An 18,494-nucleotide genomic window follows, 5' to 3' on the forward strand; every position below is an offset into this window, starting at 1 on the left:
ACATATATTACCGAAACTTTAGAACAACATTCACATTGTTTTTACAATGTGTATTGTCTGGATATTACTAGACAATACATTAACCTACTCTTTTTAAGATTATGTTTTATTATGTTTGCACACAAATATTTGCAGTTAAAATATGACTTGTGTTCCTTATGAGACATTCATTTGCTGTATATGTTTTTATAGTGAACACACCAGTTAAATATATAAATATTATTGTCTGTTTTTATGTTTTAAAATATTTGTTTATATTTCACTTGTACATAAATCTTATTAATAAAAGTTACAACATTTATTTATAAATTAACAGAGCATATTTAAAAAAAAAAAAAAAAATTTAGCTGAGGGCTGTTTATGAAGCTGCTTTGAAACTATCTGTATTGTAAAAAACACTATAAAACTAAAGGTGACTTGACTTGATTTAAAAGACTACTTGGAGAATGAAAATTTGTAAACAAATTAATGTTTAATTTGCTTTGCATATGGGAGAAATCTCTTTGATGGAAGGGTCAACTTTTTATTTTATTATTCTTTATTTTTTATTTTATTTTATTTTATTTTATTTTATTTTATTTTATTTTATTTTATTTTATTTTATTTTATTTTATTTTATTTTATTTTATTTTATTTTATTTTATTTTATTTTATTTTATTTTATTTTATTTTACCTTTATTCTGTTTAGACCACTAGGGTACATATGAAGTACAGATAAGTGTAGATGAAATAATATGTTTGTGTTTGTATGTGGGTGTGTGTCATACTAAAGGGGCATTGACCAGACTGATAGACAACAGCAATACTGTTCATGAGTGAGTGCAGTGTCGCCATGGCAACAAACTCCCCTGAGTGTGCTCAGTGCAGTGTCAGTCGCTCTCTCTGGTGCACACACACACACACACACACACACATACACACACACACATTAGTCAAGAATAAGCAATGGCCAAGTTCCACAGGAAATTAAAAGATGAGATAAATGAACCATGATATAAAAGTGATAGGAGTACCTCAGGGCTTTTGCGTATGTCGCAATATGTTTCATTAAGCTATCCTTGTTGATTCTATGAAAGTATGAAGTAAATTATCTGTATGGATCATGTTTCAGGCCTTTACGGTTAATGCTGTCTCTTTCTTCCTTTATGGCTATCTATCTCTTCCTGTGGTCCATTAATAATGAACCAATAGGAAAGTGGCACAAAGTGGCTGATGAGTTTGCACTGATCTCTAAAGTTACCATGCAAAATCAGCACTTCATGCACACAAAAAACATCGAGACCTGTCCACACACAAACACACATGCACACAAACAAATTAATCAGTGATATGAGTTCACAGGAAGGCCAACACTTGAACATGCACATTCATACAGCAGTTTTCATATGCATTCTTAGAGGAACAACACATAATTTCATAGATCATGTCTATTTTTATTTTATTTTAATATTTTCTATTTGATTGTTTTATTTTATTTGTATTTATTTTTTCTGTTTTTTATTTACTTTTTATTTATGTACATAAAACCATACTCTTTGAGAGACAGTAACCATATCACATTTATTTTCTTAATTTTCTAAATTTTATCAACCTTGAGGAAGACTCTTTTTAATATAATAGTTTTAGTTAGTTAAATATAGTTTTTTCCTTTTGGTTTTGGGGTGAACCTATGTTCTTGAAGTAACATATTGTATAGTGTATAGAAGTCCACTATATGGAGAAAAACCTTAATTTCTTTTCAACTGAAGAAAGAAAGACATAAACATCTTGGATGACATAGGGGTGAGTAAATGATCTGAAAGTGATAATTGAACTAATCCTTTAATAACAGAAAGCCTGTGCTCGTCTTGTACAGAACAAATTCTATGTATATATATTTATATTCACTGGTAAACGGTCACAGTCATCGACGTGACATTTCTCAGTGTCTATCTCATTACTCATGGGGAAAGTTGTGATCAGTATTGATTAGAAGGTGAAGGATTCGTGTTTAAACAGATCTATAGTTGAGGCTTTCTAAACAAAGTGTTAGGTAACAGACTTTCTATTGGTGTTTGCATTCATTTAGTTTATTGCCTTGATTATCAGGCTTCTGGTCTGTCCTGGAGCAATATTGACTCTCGAAGGCAAGATATTGAAGGCACACAAAACATTTAAGTGCATACACTTAATGTAAACACACGGAGCAGTGGCTGGGTTGATGAAAATCACAATAGTCTCCTAAACACAATGAGAATTGTTTCAACATTACACAAAGAGAAAAGAAAAGAGAATCTCTGTAATATCTTGATTATTTTTCTAGACATCAGTTAATTAGATGGAGAGCAAAGAAAGAATTACATCGAGAGACGTATCATCTAAATATTAGATAAAAAACTTAAACCAAAAAAAAAAAAAAACATAGAAAAAAAGAAGATTAGAAAGAATATTTGTTTTGCCAACTAACTAAAAAACAAGCTGAAGTAAAAGTACTAAAATTACTTAAACTTTTAAGTAAAATTTAAAAAAAATAAAAAAATAAAAAATAAATAGAAATATTAAAATAATTAAACGAATCTAATGACTGAAGCTTAAACTAAAATTTAAATTCAAACTGATAATATGAAAATAAAAGCTAATTCAAAATATGAATAAATACTGTAATATGTAAATAATATTATGTAAATAATATTAAAATGAAAGTTAAATCTAAATAGAAATATTTTAAAAAGCAGGAACTAATGACAAAGCAAAAAAAATAAATTAAATACAATAATAGTATGCAAATAATATTAAAATATCACGCTCATGAACATTTTTCATTGCTGAAGGTATTTTTTTATGGAATGACAGAAAATATTCATATTATGTTACATCTGACATATTACTGAATTACGTAAATGAGATTGGTGTCAGATTCTTTGTTTTGGAACTTTCTGTCAGTAATCTTGCATGTTCACAGGGCAGCTCATATATGACAGTCCCAGAGTGGATAATATCACTTACTGCACCTTTAACTGAAGCATCAAAGGGATCTAATGTCTTCTGAGCAATTAAAGAGCAATCTTTGAGCAATAAAATGTTCCTCTGGGCTGGCTCAGATCATCGAACTGGGGACTGAGAGGTTTATATATGAATATGTCAGTTACAGTGAAGATTTGAGAGTGTATTATTTTGTAGGTTAAGTATGTGTGTCTTCTATGGCAGCACTGTTTAGGGGCAAAATAACAGCAGGACCTTCTCTGGGAATCTGTGAAGAGTTGAGGACATTGTTTTTGCACCAGATTCCCTTTGTAAGCTTTGTGTTGCGACCTGAAAGCTGCTCAGCAATAGTCAAGCTTAACCTAAAGACACAATCGCTTAACCCCCCTCAAACATGTGTGTGTGTTTGTGTGGTAATGCGCATGTATACAGCATGCACAGCTGCAAAGTACCACACGTTCATTTGCTACACTCTTCCTTTTCCTGTTCTCAAGCACCGACGGCCGTGTGTCAGACGGCTCAAATTCTTTCCTGTACTCGCTACGGACTTTCAAAATCAGCCCTTTCTGAAAAAATTATGAGCTTTTTCCACACGTCTAGGCCACTATGCCGGCACAACGGAGCAGTGCAGATTAGGCGGCAGTGATGGATAAAACCCTCGAAATTATTATTCCACAGATTGGGTGTGTGTGCAGATGAGGTGAGTGTGGATGCAAAGGGATTACTTGTACGTGATGCTCTGTGTTATAACGTCTGTATGTTTATAGAGGAAAATACATGTGGGACATTGACTTTTATCTGTGCCTTAGCTTTAGTAGTATTTTTAGAGAACTTTGTGTGAGAAAGGTGAAACAGTGTTCACAACCCATATTATTTCCATAAAGTGGCGTGGAATTTGATTTGATCTATTGTGAATTTATTATATAGTAACAATATGACTGGCAAATATGAAGTTAATTCTCGACTCGTAAACAAGTGGACGTCAGAGACTTGTGATCGTGTCTTTCCGTATTCATTATTTTGTCTCTTGACATTAGCGGCTGTCAGCGTAATTATAAACCCACAAAACTAACATGCATTTCCTGGTCGTGTCAAAGATTGACATATACTTTGATCTGGTAAATCTTTTGATCATTTAGGTCAGACTAGGAGCATCTGCCACAAAAAGGCAACCACCATCTCAACATAAAAAGGCAGCTAAGTTTTAAAATCACAATGGCTGCTTTTAAAGCAAAGCTAAATTTATGCATTTTTTATTCGTTTATGCCCTCAACTTGTATATTTTAGAATTGTTTAAATAATGAATTATAATAATTAAGGTACAGCAGGTGGTTGTAACGTCTGGTTAGGTTTTGTGTCTATGGCAACACAATATATGACTTAATGAATCTGCAGTGGTCACGTGGTACAAGTCAGAGCTCTCAGAAATGTTTTACTTTACAAGTTGTAATCCACGAGGACGTGAACACTTTTTACAAGTCGGAATCCCCATGTTTTCCATGTTTCCTTGTAGCGGATTAAAGTATGCTATACTGTTCAATGTTAGACATGCACTTGGCATAGTTCATTGTCTAGTCAAGCTCATGGTTTATGTTTTGTTTCATGTCTTTGATTTAGTTTATGGTTTATAGTTCTGGATATCATTACTGTACATCTGCTCCATACCAGCTGTAACAGGAGAAAAAGACACTTTTCAGTTTCAAATTCTTTCCTTAACATCTGTTTGTGCACTGCGAAAAGGTCCTGATCCATGATTTCACTGCATGCTATAATGAGAAAAGAGATGTTTTTGAGATTTAATACATTTTGAGATTTATGTATTTAATGAGAATATTTTACATTTATGACATTTATTTTAAGATGAAAGGCTTGTTTATGATTTTCAGCTTTGTTGAAGGTGAATATATACCAAATAGTATAAGGGGGATAGTATAAGGGGTACAAATGCCCCTAGTTGAAGGGGTTAAAAAGCATATTAAACATTTGTCCTTATGTATTTAGCTCCATTGCGCTCTGTGTTTAATTATATTTATATTAATTATATTTAACAACAATTTTAAATCATACTGAATAAAGTGCTTAAAGAAAAGGAACTGCAACAGTTCACTGAGTTCATTGTTTAGGAACAAGGCAAATTTATTGTGACAAAGACAGAAAATAATTTTTCAACATAATTTTTTATCACTGTAATGGTCTCTCTGTGAGGTTTCAGTCTAATATTCCTCATCGTCCACTCCATTTGTATGTAGGCTATGTGCCTGTTTATGCCTGTTTATTTCATGAGCAACAGCCACAAAATCACCATCAATCTACAAAGGGACTTAGTTATCATATTTTACAGTGACACCTGTGCAGTGGTAGCTTTTTAAATGGTAATTATCCTAATTTCTTCTTTGTTAAAATCGGTAGGTCATTCTAGATAATAAGCCACATCTGGCAGACCTCTTTTCTAAAAAAAACATCATGTGGTTGCACAGTTTGAATAATCAACATGTATGAGGTCATTTTCATATGAGTTTTCAATACTATTTTATTTACAAACAATAAGCAATCATTTAAATTACATATTTTTCCAAGACCAATTCAAAACAGATGCAAATGAAGCATATTAGCAGCCAAAAAAAAATGTATAAAAAAAAACATTATTACATAGCAGGCTACATTTGGTGACCTGACACTCTGCGTTCTGTGAAAGAGAAATTATTTATTTATTCTTCATCATGATTCCTGAAACGTTTGAATTTTTACTGGGATCCAATTTGTTGATTGCATATTATCCCCTACTTTCACCTGATTGCCTGTGTATTCTGTTCCCCCCTCCCTTTGGTTGTCTGCAGGCTCTGCACTGACGAGGCCTCCCCTTTCCGCGCCTGGAATATTCTGGATCTCAGGAGGGTTTTTTTTGTCATCACCATGAACAGATTCTTTAGGAGACTCTAGCATTGCAGACCCCCACCAAGGAGGGAAGAGGCTGGGCACGTGGCCCCGTATTTCCCATATTCAATGTCGGACATAGCGAAGGACCCAAGAACCATGTAGTGTACCTCTTCCCACCACAGGGGGGCGGGTTAACTTTGTAGTTCTTTTTTGTACTGTTTTTTTTTTGGGGGGAGTTGGTCTATAAGGTGAGCCAGAAATGGTCTTGCACACCTCTCCCTACCCCAGTGCCTTCCTCAGCTTTCTGAGCCGTCTGTCGTGGGCCTTTGTTTTCCCTTGCTACTGGCTGTTGGACCGGTTATTGGCCTCCTGTGTAGCAACATCACTGGAGAAACGTAGACGCTCCCAGGATCCCTGCTCTTTTCTGGCACTCGGGGTCCTGATCTCTACACCGCTCTACCTGGTGCTGTTACTGGCATCCTTACCCTTCGCCTTCATTGGCTTCCTCTTGTGGGCCCCACTGCAGACCATCAGGAACCCCTACATCTACTCTCACCAGAAACCAGACAAGCATGGTGCCGAGCAGGGAGCATCGGCTGGAACCGGGGCGGCACTTGCTGAGTGGCGTCCACAGGGTCGCAGCTTTTGCTTTGGCAGTGCCAATGTTTGCCTGCTGCCAGACTCGCTTGCACGCTTCAACAACCTCGCGGACACTCAACGCCGAGCTCGCGAAGTGGGCAAGCGGATCCGAAATGGTGCCAGCAGACCCCAGATCAAGATATATATTGATTCGCCCACCAATACTTCAATTAGTGCGGTATCCTTCTGCAGCTTGGCCACTCAGGGCTTCCGCCGCACCTCTTCTTTGGACCATCGTCCAGAGCCTGTTGTCACCACTGAAACTGAGACTGAGGCCTTAAATGAGTGTCCCGTTCACCCACCAGGAGGTACAAGCTCGGATTGCCCAATCCACAGCACTGAAGCCCAGAATTCCTCAGAGTGTCCTCTCCACTCCAATGCAGAAGACCATGCTCCGGATTGTGCTGTCCACCAGTTTGCAGACCCAGAGTCCACTGGTGAGTGTCCAGTACATAGCAACATCATCCAGAACTCAGAAGACTGTCCTCTCCATCCGGCTGGAGTGCAAATCAGCATCACCTCACCTGATTCTGAGCCAACCGAGGATGAAAAAGGAAACCATCAGACCGGGGACGGGGATACGGGTAGCCTAGAAAGCCGCACAGCCTCTCGGGAATCCCTGGTTCGCTTCCACGCAGCTGATGGAGGCATTTCCCCCAACAACACCCTTTCACAACACCGCACCTCAGTCTTCAAAAGACCGATTGGGCGCAAGCGCCGTCACGGCGATGACAGCTTTGACCATGAGATCTCTGCCTTTTTCCCAGCCAACCTGGACTTCCTTTGTCTACAAGAAGTCTTCGACAGGCGGGCTGCAGACAGGCTCAGGAGGCAACTGCACCGCTATTTTCCCTTTGTGCTGAGCGATGTGGGACGCTATGGCTGGAAAGGCTGTTGCTCACGGTTCAAGTTCTTGAACAGCGGGCTTCTGTTGGCCAGTCGCTACCCTATTTTGGATGCCCATTATGAATGCTTCCCCAATGGGCGCAGCGAGGATGCTCTGGCTGCTAAAGGAGTTCTTTTTGCCAAGGTGAGCTTCTTATACTTCTTTATTATGGCTTTATTTAGACTTAGCATGTCAAATGTTAAGCCATTTGCCTTGATTGAAATCTTTGCATTTTTTTTATCCAGGATAATGTATCTATTCTTTTTAACTTCTGTTGATTTATGCTACACCCTACCTTGATGTAAATTGCATGTGGAGCTTTCAACTTGATTAACTGCATCCCAAGACCTGCAATGTAAAGGGATCTCTAAAAGTTATCATTTATATTCAAACAATTCATTCTGATTGTCAATTTTTATACCTGCTTTAAATCATTTGATGCATGTGATTGATATTGAAATGAGACATTAGGGCTTGTTCCAGTTCTTGAACGTTGCATGGCATGTGTCTGGAGTTGGACTTGTGGTTTGAGCGTACACAAACAACCTGAATAATTTACAACTAGCCCTTTGTAGCCCAGAGGGCTTGTTTGAAACACTCATCTGTCATGCTTTTAGAAACGCAGGCTTCCTCTCTTTGTTGAACCATGGTTGGACGTACAGCCCTGTTGCATTATATATGTCTTAATGGGGCTGTGCACTTATGCTGAGTAGATATTACAATTCAAGAAGTAGTTTCATTCTGAAATAATATTGTATGCTCATTTTAGTCTGGATATTGTAAAGACAGGGTCATTAGTCTTGTAGCTGCTGTTGCTAGCATTCTACATAAAGTTTATAAAATAATCTGTGAATGTATGCTCTAGCAAATGATGGCTTATATAACTAAGTTGGTATTTAATTACAATGATGAAAGTCCAGGCCGATCTTTGTACTGTAGAACATACTCAAGTAAACAGCATACTTAGCTTAAGCAACATAGGTTTAATTTGAACTCTAGCCCTGTAACTATTTTAAAGCATAGAAGGTAACAAACATAATGGAAATGTTTTAGTGAACTTTGAATAACACATTTTTTCCGAATTCTTTATGAATTCTGCACTGAATTAAACAGTTGAATACAAGTAGTGCCATGCTAATTTTCAGTTTCAATTACAAGAAGTCAAATTGTTTATGCTAGCATATAGACAGTCTATGAGTAAAAGAGAAAGGTTGTTGGAATTTGCACTATTGTTAGAACACCTGAGATTATCATTGCCACACTTTGTGTTTGTTGTTCCAGCGCGACGTCGCAGAAAAATAGAAACCGTTTCTAAAATAGAATCGTCGCGTGTTGCCGTCGCGGCTGGTTAGGACAAAAACTCTGATTAACATGGAAAAGATACCCTTTATCACGTGTCGCGGCGCGTGTAGTTAGGACACGGTGTAATGTTGATATTTGCTGACGTTTGCATGTTGTGTTGTTGCATGCTTAGCATGTGTGAACCTGTGTCTGTTGTTGTGCATGATATTAGCTTATATTTTTTGTTTGCGTAGCGCTCATTTAGGGTGATCATGAGCACTGGCTTTTAGGGTTGAGATATCATTACTGCCTCAGCACTGTATCCGATTCTGGCCACGTTCCAGACCTGATCTCTTTTTCTGTCCAAAAGGGCAAGAGGCCAGCCGCCATTATATGTCAGACAGAGCTGCTAAATACTAACTCTGAATGTGTGTGTGAGAGAGAGCAGCCTGTTTAATATTGAGATACAGAAGGACAATGCCTTTGACCTGTACATGTACTCACTAAAGAGGTTATTACTTGAATTGACGTTCAATCTTTCACGGGGGTGTAAGTTTAACCAAAGGCTTCTAGAAGTTATTGATGCACTTTAGATACTCCTCCAAGGTCTGTGAACTAAAAAACAAACAAAAAAACAGCAGAACTACTGTCACACTACTGAAAATTGTAGTTCGTATATGTTGCTACTTTTAGGTCATTACTCCCCAACACTGCTTTTCACCCCTGGGCATTATGAGTAATAAAAGTTTAGCTTTGGTAAATAAAGACAGACGATCCTCCGTCAAACAATTTGGAGAGGGGGAGGGAGGGAACAGGGAGGGATGTGTGTGGAGTGGAGATATTAATTAAAAATGCTTCCCGTAGGAATGAGCAGCTCTTTAATTAGGGCCTTTCAACATGTTCAGCCCACTTATTATTATTCAAGAGCTCTCCACACTCTTAACGTCGTTAGCAAATTGGTGACGTGTGTTTCCATACATTCCATAGCAAAATATCACTGTTTCCCAAAAAAATATTGTCTAAACTGTTTTTAACATTGATAATAAAAAGAAATGTTGAGCACAAAATCAGCATATTAGAATGATTGGTTACACTTTATTTTACAGTACGTGTACTTACAGTACAGTGTACTTACAGTTTACCTACCAAGAAAGTACTGGTAATATAAGGTAACTACATGGGTTAAGTTAAGGTTTAGGGGTAGGTTCAGGGCTAGTAGTTATAACCTTGTAATTGTAATTGCTATAAGAAGTACATAGTATGTACATGCCGAAGAGGACTTTAAAATAAAGGGCTACCGAATGATTTATTAAGAATCATTTGACACTGCAGACTGGAGTAATGATAAAAAATTCAGCTTTGCATCACATGAATAAATTACATTTTAAAATAAAGTAAAATATAAAACAGTTTTTAAAAATTATAATAATATGTCACAATATTACTGTTTTTACTGAATGTTTTTTATTATAGAAATGTAGCCTTGGTGAGCATCTTAATAATAAATCTGTGAAATCTCATCCTGCTCTGTTCGAACAGACACATTTCAGGACTTCCATTGCTGTTTTGAAATGAATATTTCATGCATCAGCATTCAAAATGCAGCACTATCCAGTCCACCCAGAACATTTATGGAAACTATGTTGCAAAATAAATCACAACAAAGGTCGTTTAAATATAGCCTACATAAAATTCTTACACAAGTTGTTGTTTAGTTCAATGGGATAATTATGTATGAATGGATTTATGAGTGATATACTCATGAATTTGTTCTGCTTGTGTTTCATGAATGAGGCCAAGAAAGGATGTAAAATGTTTGAATAATACTTAATTACTGTTTTCAGTGCAAGAAAATTTGACTGCTATTATACATTGTGTTCAGGAGGAAAAATTAAAATGCTGAAGGATTGCAAAATTGTCCCATTAAAACTTGAAGATTGTACAGCAATCAGTGCCGCCTTTCAGCGGTAAAAGACCGTGACCCGCTGCTCCTGCTGTGGTCAGCTCTATTTGCAATGCTTTGTTAGTGTAAAGTACTAGCCGTCTTCAGCTTTAGTCATGTCATTGCTGTGTGTGTTATCAGCTCAGCATTCAAGCTGCCAGCAGGAGTGGATTAGAAGAACGGGAGGAAGTTCATTAGCCAGCCTCTGTGTGTGTGTGTGTGTGTGTGTGTGTGTGTGTGTGTGTGTGTGTGTGTGTGTGTGTGTGTGTGTGTGTGTGTGTGTGTGTGTGTGTGTGTGTGTGTGTGTGTGTGTGTGTGTGTGTGTGTGTGTGTGTGTGTGTGTGTGTGTGTGTGCGTGCGTGTGTGTGCTGGACTTAGCCAGCCGACTGTTTCTCCTTTGGGCAAATAAACTTTCACCTTATAAGAGATCCCACAAGTGGCAGACACATTCCAATTAGCACACTGCTCATTAACACTTATTTGCATGTATGCACACTTAATCAAAACCCAGAACCTTACATGGACTTTAGCTCAGATAAAACATTGTGCAAGGTCACAATACCCTTGCACACACATAAGACACTAGATTTGTCACAATAGCAACATTTCAGTATCCATACCAGTGAAATTTGAATATCAATTTCGATACCACAGAAAAACAAATATGCTATCAAACACATTCCTTCATTTTACTGATACAATTTAATATATATGGTATTAATTATTGGATTCAGTGTATTCATGAAAATTATTTGGGGGGGGGGGGGGGGATTAATGAAATTCATTATTTGAATTTCATATAAAATTTCCATCCATTTACATGACACAGTTAACGTAAACAAAATGATCATCTTAATGTGATACATATTTGTCAGTCATAATTAAAAGAAATGGTTAAAATGTCTGCACTTAAAAAACAGCATCGTTTTTAAAGTATTGGCATCTTTTTAATTTTATTTAAATATTCATATTTTCAAAATGCATTTATTCAAATTGTTTGGAACAAACATAAATATGTGCATTGTGAAAACAATTACATTTATTCATTTGAAAATGATATGTGGCTAGCCGTGGAACAAGCAATATTCAATTAGTTCAAATGTATAAGAAACAAATTGTATTTATTGATATATAAATATATAAACCTGTTTTTTGTTTTGTTTTTTTTGTCAATTTAAAACACATTCAGTTTATCAGTTTATTAGTGAATGTGTCTTTAAAAAGTCTTACCTTTTTCTTACCTGTTTCATTTATGTGTGACTGACAAATATGCAACACATAAAGTTTATTACTGTGTAATCCAAACTGTAATTGTAATTTAGTTCAAATTAGGCAAAAAAGTATTTTTTCATCTAATTGTTGGTGCTAACAAGACTGTAATAAAAAAAATTAAAAAAGGTTTTTTATTTTTTTTATTCCCTATAGACACAAAACATTTTCAGCCCTTTGGGTTTCCTGCCTCTTCTAGTCTGTCACTGCAAACACACACACTTAGCCAAGCATGGATAAACATTTGAAATATTAATACGCAAGGACACAGAAAGAGAAAGAGAGGCCATGAAGCTATGGAAGGCAATGAAGCTGAGTGAGGAAAAAGCCAGCAATGAAGTGAAAGAGTGCTAGCCCTGTTTGATCCAATGCAATGAGCTCATGGTATAGAGACCACATGGTCAGAATCTCATTATTGTAATTAAATCTACAAATCACCTCTAAAGAACAATGACATTTATTATCAACCACTGCTGAAATGTAGAACTTGCACTCTGTGGAGGGCTTCAGTACTTAGAAAGTCCAGCCGTTCTGTAGCTCTCAGCATTTTGACTTGGAGTCTTTGCTGGGAATAAGCCAATGTAAGTCATTAAATGATTTACACTGAATGGGCTGTCTGGATGAAAAGAGGACAGAGAGATGGCAGAATGAACAAACAGACTCACACAAACAAACATGCATGCTAATTTCCCTATTTTACTTTTGCTGTCATTTAATGCTCACCTACAGTTATAAAATCAAAATAAAATCAAAACAACTGTTACATTTAATCTTTAGCAAATCTCCATGTCCATTTTTCATACCGCGCATTATAATGACGTGATGCCTAAATTCACTCATAGCATTTCAAGCAATTGATTTTTGTATTTACTTATTACAATTTATTTATACAGTTGTGCTCAAAAGTTTACACACCCCTTGCAGAATCATAGTCCACAAGACAAAATAATAGCTGAATTTATCAAAATTACCCCATTCAAAAATGTACATATACCTTTGATTCTTAACTGACGACTGTTATTATGTTGGTTGTTCACGAGCAGTTAATTCCTCTAGGTCCTACACAATCTTTGGTTCTCCAGCATCTTTTGCATAGTTGAACTCTTTCCAGCAGTATGATTCTGTAATCCATATTTTCACACTGAGGACAAATGAAGGACTCATACACAACTTTTACAAAAGCTGAAAACATTCACTGATGCTCAAGAAGGAAATACGATGCATTAAGAGCTGGGGGTGTAAACGGTTTGAATTGGATGATCAGGGTAAATTGTACTTTTTTGTCTTCTTCGAAACATGTAAGTATTTTCTGTAGCTTCTAAGTCTTACAGATTCTGCAAGGGGTACGTAAACTTTAGAGCACACACACACACACACACACACACACACACACACACACACACACACACACACACACACACACACACACACACACACACACACACACACACACACACACACACACACACACACACAGTACATAGGTACAGAGCTTATATGTGTGTGCAAAAAACACAATCCAAAATGGTAAGTGCTGTCATTGCAGAATTTTAGGTGTTACATTTGCTCTCAACATTCAGTATTTCAATATTCAATATTTAGTCCGTCAGCTCACTAATGTGCTGATATTATGCATGAACCAGAAAAGAAAAACAAGATGAAATTGTGGAATTTGGTGCAGCTGGATAAAATGATGATGCTCTGACTTTTACCTTTTAACATGGACCCCAGACATCTGAGAGAGTTATGACAGAAGAAGCTGATCGAGAGAGAGTGTAACACCGCTCAGGGGTGTTTGACAGCACTTCATAACTGATTTTGCATTTCAATAACACGTTTGATGTGGCAAAGTTCTCACTCTTCAATCTCTTTTGTCCTCCTGCTCTATTCTCTCAGGTGCAGGTTGGAAGCTCTGCTCAGGAACAACGGGTTGTTGGATATATCACTTGTACTCATCTGCATGCTATTGAAGGTAGGTGTCTACACACACACACACACACACATACACAGAGGGATTCGAGTCACATCATAGTGACTTAAAGGTGCAGTAAGCGATTTCTGAGAAAAACTGTTGATATTTGAAATCGACCCAAACAAGCACAACCCTCCCTTCATTGCTCCGCCCCCAAAATGTGCAAAGAGTGGATGTTTCTTTATAATAGCTGATGCGAAGGAGACGAACAACAAGGAAGAAAAAGAAATGAACAATGTACACAATAGGACTGTATATCATACCTGCAAACTTGTCGCTTTTCGGCGACAATCGCCGTTTTCTTGGTCAATTGGGTCATTTACGTGAATCGCGTAGAACCGGAGAGGTTTTTGGGGGGGGGGGTATTGTTTCTCACAGTAAACTGCCATGCAGGCTAGAATTGCGAAACATTATTGGATAATTCTTATAATTTACATTTCTCTGGGCCAATCGGAATCTTAGCACTTTTTCTCTTGGCCAATCGGAATCTTAGCACTTGCGTCATAATCTTGAAGCACACACACCATGACACACACAGCGTCAACAACAGCTGAGCTCGCCATTTGCCTTCTACCGTGCGAGTCTAATGGAAACTCACGCATGAATTTTCCTGCATTGAACTTGTTTTAGCGCCCGCTAAAGTGAATTTTTGTCCCGCCAAAGTCTTATTTGATCGGTGAGTAATGTACATACCTGCAAACTTGTCGCTTTTTGGCGACAATCGCCGTTTTCTTGGTCAATTGGGTAATTTACGTGAATCGCGTAGAACCGGAGAGTTTTTTTTGGGGGGGGGGGGGGTAATCGATAATCAGAATCGTCAGTGGCATTATTATTGATAAAATCTTATCAAATCCCATCCCTATGTGAAGACAGTAAAATTATAATCAAACATTAAAGAACATACATGTTTTTTAATATTTTTTTTTTTAAGAGTAAAAAGATGCTAACATGAGGTCTTATTGTGTCACTGTCAGTCTTGTTACATCAGTGCAAAACTAGGGTATGCAGATTAATTATTATACATCATTCATCAGCATGCATTGATTAATCCCATGGCATGTATAAAAAAAAAAGTTAGTCTGCACCCCCCTCACCTTTTTTAGTCTGAGGAGTTTGCAGGTCTGGTATATACAAGCAAGAGTTGGTTGATATTATAAGTATTATATTACAAAATTTATATCTATAGTATTGAATTGTTAAATCTGTAATTATTATTATTAGCTTACTATTAATGTTGTTTTATTAATTTCATTTTAATAAATGATTTCACCTCAAATCAAGTTCTTAAATTAAGCTAATTATACATTTAAAAAGTTGTTAATTAGTGTCGTTATGAAGCAAATTTTTGTAGTCAGGACTAGAAGGTTCCCACAATGTCGGTTTTTCAGGTTTTAGACACACTCTAAACCCCAGTGGAGTTGTGGTACTCCGACTAGAGCGCTGATGCTGAGTGATCCTGACAGGTTTGTCCCGATCCTACTGCTCGTTTGCCACACATCTGAGTAGATTTCCACACAGAGCAGGGAAACGGTTGTGTGTATGTGTGCGGTTTTGTGCGAACCGTATAAAAGAACGAGTCTTCTCTGCTTTATCTCAGTAGCTCGTGTCATGCACACATACCCGAATCGGCACTTCACATGCAGGGCCTATGACATCACTGCATGTTGACCCCTGTTCTCCGCTCCGATTAATCAACGTGTCCCGCTCGCCCACAGGGTCCCGGTTCCCATGACGACGGGCTCTCGCCGTTCCTGGCGTCAGCCCTATTTAAAGCTCACGGTCTCTAGCGCTCATTTTTTACGAAGACATTCTCTTGCTATTCCGGGATCCACCCACGCCTCCGTGTGTCTGCCACCCTTTCTAATAATAGAACAGGGGCTATTTCAGGAGGAAAAATGAAACATGAGGGAATGAGGCAAGAAACGGGGAAGAAAGCAAGAGAAACCTGATTATACTGGAGATGATGCTGGACAGGGACTTCAGTTATTAGAGGAGGCAGAGCATCTCTGGTTATTCTCAATCGCTCGTTTTCCTCTGTCAAACTGTGTGTGTGTGTGTGTTATAGACTTTGACAGTGCAGAGGCGGATTTAAGTTATTCTTCTGATGTACACACGAGGTTACTTGCCTTGAAAATACTGAAATGTGGTTTCTTTAGCAGTTTTGAGATTTCAAGCAGCCTAGAAGGAAATGTTCTGGCTCAGTGGCTGCTCTTATGTATAATGGATTTCTAAATTGTTTAATTTAAGTATCACCTATGTCTCAAATATCTTACATTTTCAGACAGAACTAAACAATTGTGCAAAAAGAACTGTTGTTCTTTTGAACTTTCTATTTATCAAAGAATCCTGAAGAAAAAGCGGCAAATCAGTATATTAGAATGATTTCTGAAGGATCATGTGACACTGCAGGCTGGAGTTCTAATGCTGAAAATTCAACTTTCAACTAAAATAGAAAAAACTTATTTGAAATTGTACTATTTCATAATATAAAAAATATGACAGCATTTTTCATCTAATAAATGCAGCTTTGGTGTGATTTCTTTCGCAAACATAAAAAAATGGTAGTGCTTTAGATTACAGCCCACAAAGTACTGCGTAAGTAAAACAAATTTACAGTGTAGACTATCGCTTGAAATTGAAGTTCATGAGGGGAAAAAGAGGAGTGCCCTCTGGTGGAGATCATGGGCACTCCATCTGGTGGAAGGAACAGGGAACAAGCACCATTTAAATTTACAGACTGCAGATGTCACACTTGCCTTGTAACTACATGGAACGAGAGTATATTTCCCCAGTATAAAAAAAAATGTTGCAATAGTTTTTGTTTTGCTTGCCTTGAAATACTATGTTGCCATTACTGTCCCGTATAAGCCGGGACGTCCCTTATATTGGACCTAATTGATTTAATCCTAATTGATTTGAATTGATCCCATGCGTGACCTCCCTTGTCCCGTTTATTGACTGCTACACTTACCGAATGACTGACTGATACAACAGCAACAGCAGTGCTGATCACGACACTTGAGAATGATCACTGACACTGAAACCTGTCATCATCCAATCACATCCCAACGCTAACGGCAAATCGCTTTCACTTGCTCATTTCGAAGGCTGCATACGTCATCGAGGCGGTCTCATTTAAGAAAAGTAACCTTAAGATTGCAAAGTAAGAAAGAAATTGCAGTATTTTACACTTCACAAGGAATAAGTGAATTTTACTACGGTTACTTTTCTTAAATTAGACATCCTTGATGACGTATGCAGCCTTCATACGTTTTTTATGTCTAAGAGCCTTTTAAACACAAACTTAACTGCAGACACTGAAATTACATACACTGTGTGGTAGCCTACAGCACAAATATTTTGAATGTCCCTCATTTTCCTTTAAAGAACCACGATTGTCCCCTATTTTCCTTTTCTGATGTTGACAACCCTATGAAACACGTAACTAATGAAACAAACTAAAACAGCTGCACTTTTGATGTATAAAAAAAGATTTATAAATGCACTGATATGTACCCCGTAATTTAAAAAAAGCCTAGGCTGTATGTATTGGTACACTATTATTACAAAAAGGTATGCAGTGTATGTTCTAGCTAAATTGCTCCCAGACGTAACATTGTTGCCTATCATAACAGTAGAATAAGTACCCCTTAGTTCTAAAATACTTATAGTATTAATCATTTGTTGAATTTCCTGGTTGTGACCCCTTTATTCCCCAAACATTACATATTGTTCCCTTAAACTTACATGTATTTATATTATATGTACACTATAATTACCAAATGTTGCGTTGTAAATTCGTTTTACTTACGCAGTACTTTGTGGGCTGTAATCTAAAGCAGGGGTTCCCAAACTTTTTCGTTCTAGGACCCACCTAGACAAGTATAATCAATCTCAAGACCCACTTGCACTGGTGCTACCAACTTTCTCAGTTGGTCGCACCAGCATGATTTGGTCGTACATTTTTTTTTCTACATGCCATGGGATTAATCAATGCATGCTGATGGTCTTAATCTGCATTCCCTAGTTTTGCACTGATGTAAAAAGACTGACAGTGACAAGCCTTCATGTTAGCAAAATATTTTTAACTTTTAACTCTTAAAAAAACTTTTAAAAACATGTATGTTCTTTAATGTTTGATTATAATTTTACCGTCTTCACATTGGGATGGGAAATGATAAGATTTTATCAATAATAATAATGCCACTGACGATTTCTGATTATCGATCCGATTCTTTAACAATTCTCTTATCGATTCTTGATAGCACTGTGTGGAAAAATGTAGTCATATGGTTTTCAAAAAAAAAAACAAGGGGTTTTATTTATTTTAAAGCTTAAGCTTGAGTAAGCAAACTGTACTTTTTATGTAATTTATGTAATAAATAGAACTTTATTGTAAAGTGTTACTGATTCAAACGTCTCCTGAGTTCACTGTTGGAAAGATCAGTTGTCCATTCATTAAAATGAATCGTTCAAAGGAGTCATTAGTTCGCGAATTGGACATGTCGTGCGCGTTGTGTGATTATCCCAGCAGTTAGGACATAGACATCCAAGATTTGTGTCAACACAGAAAACATTTCATCACTGGATAGTTTTTTTTTTTCGTTTAATTAAAGTGTTGTTTTATGTCAGCTGAATGTCTGGGACGCTTTTCAGAGAAGATAAG

At 37.0% G+C, this 18,494-nt stretch overlaps 1 protein-coding gene across 2 annotated transcripts in view; it reads left to right on the forward strand.

Moving 5' to 3' along the window:
- The window catches only part of smpd3 (sphingomyelin phosphodiesterase 3), a 43,561-nt gene that overhangs the window by 14,746 nt on the left and 10,321 nt on the right, over positions 1-18,494 (forward strand). The window contains exons 1-3 of one of the 2 annotated variants that reach the window (XM_082159554.1): positions 3,435-3,662; positions 5,800-7,508; positions 13,753-13,828. In XM_082159554.1, the coding sequence (XP_082015680.1) occupies positions 6,099-7,508; positions 13,753-13,828 (1,486 nt within the window). In that variant the 5' untranslated portion in view covers positions 3,435-3,662; positions 5,800-6,098. Of the gene's footprint in view, positions 1-3,434; positions 3,663-5,799; positions 7,509-13,752; positions 13,829-18,494 lie in introns of those variants that run through there. The other variant, XM_082159555.1, reaches the window with a different exon arrangement.

The sequence above is a fragment of the Leuciscus leuciscus genome (genome assembly GCF_965113295.1).
Source record: "Leuciscus leuciscus genome assembly, chromosome: 25".
Taxonomy (NCBI): Eukaryota; Metazoa; Chordata; class Actinopteri; order Cypriniformes; family Leuciscidae; genus Leuciscus; species Leuciscus leuciscus.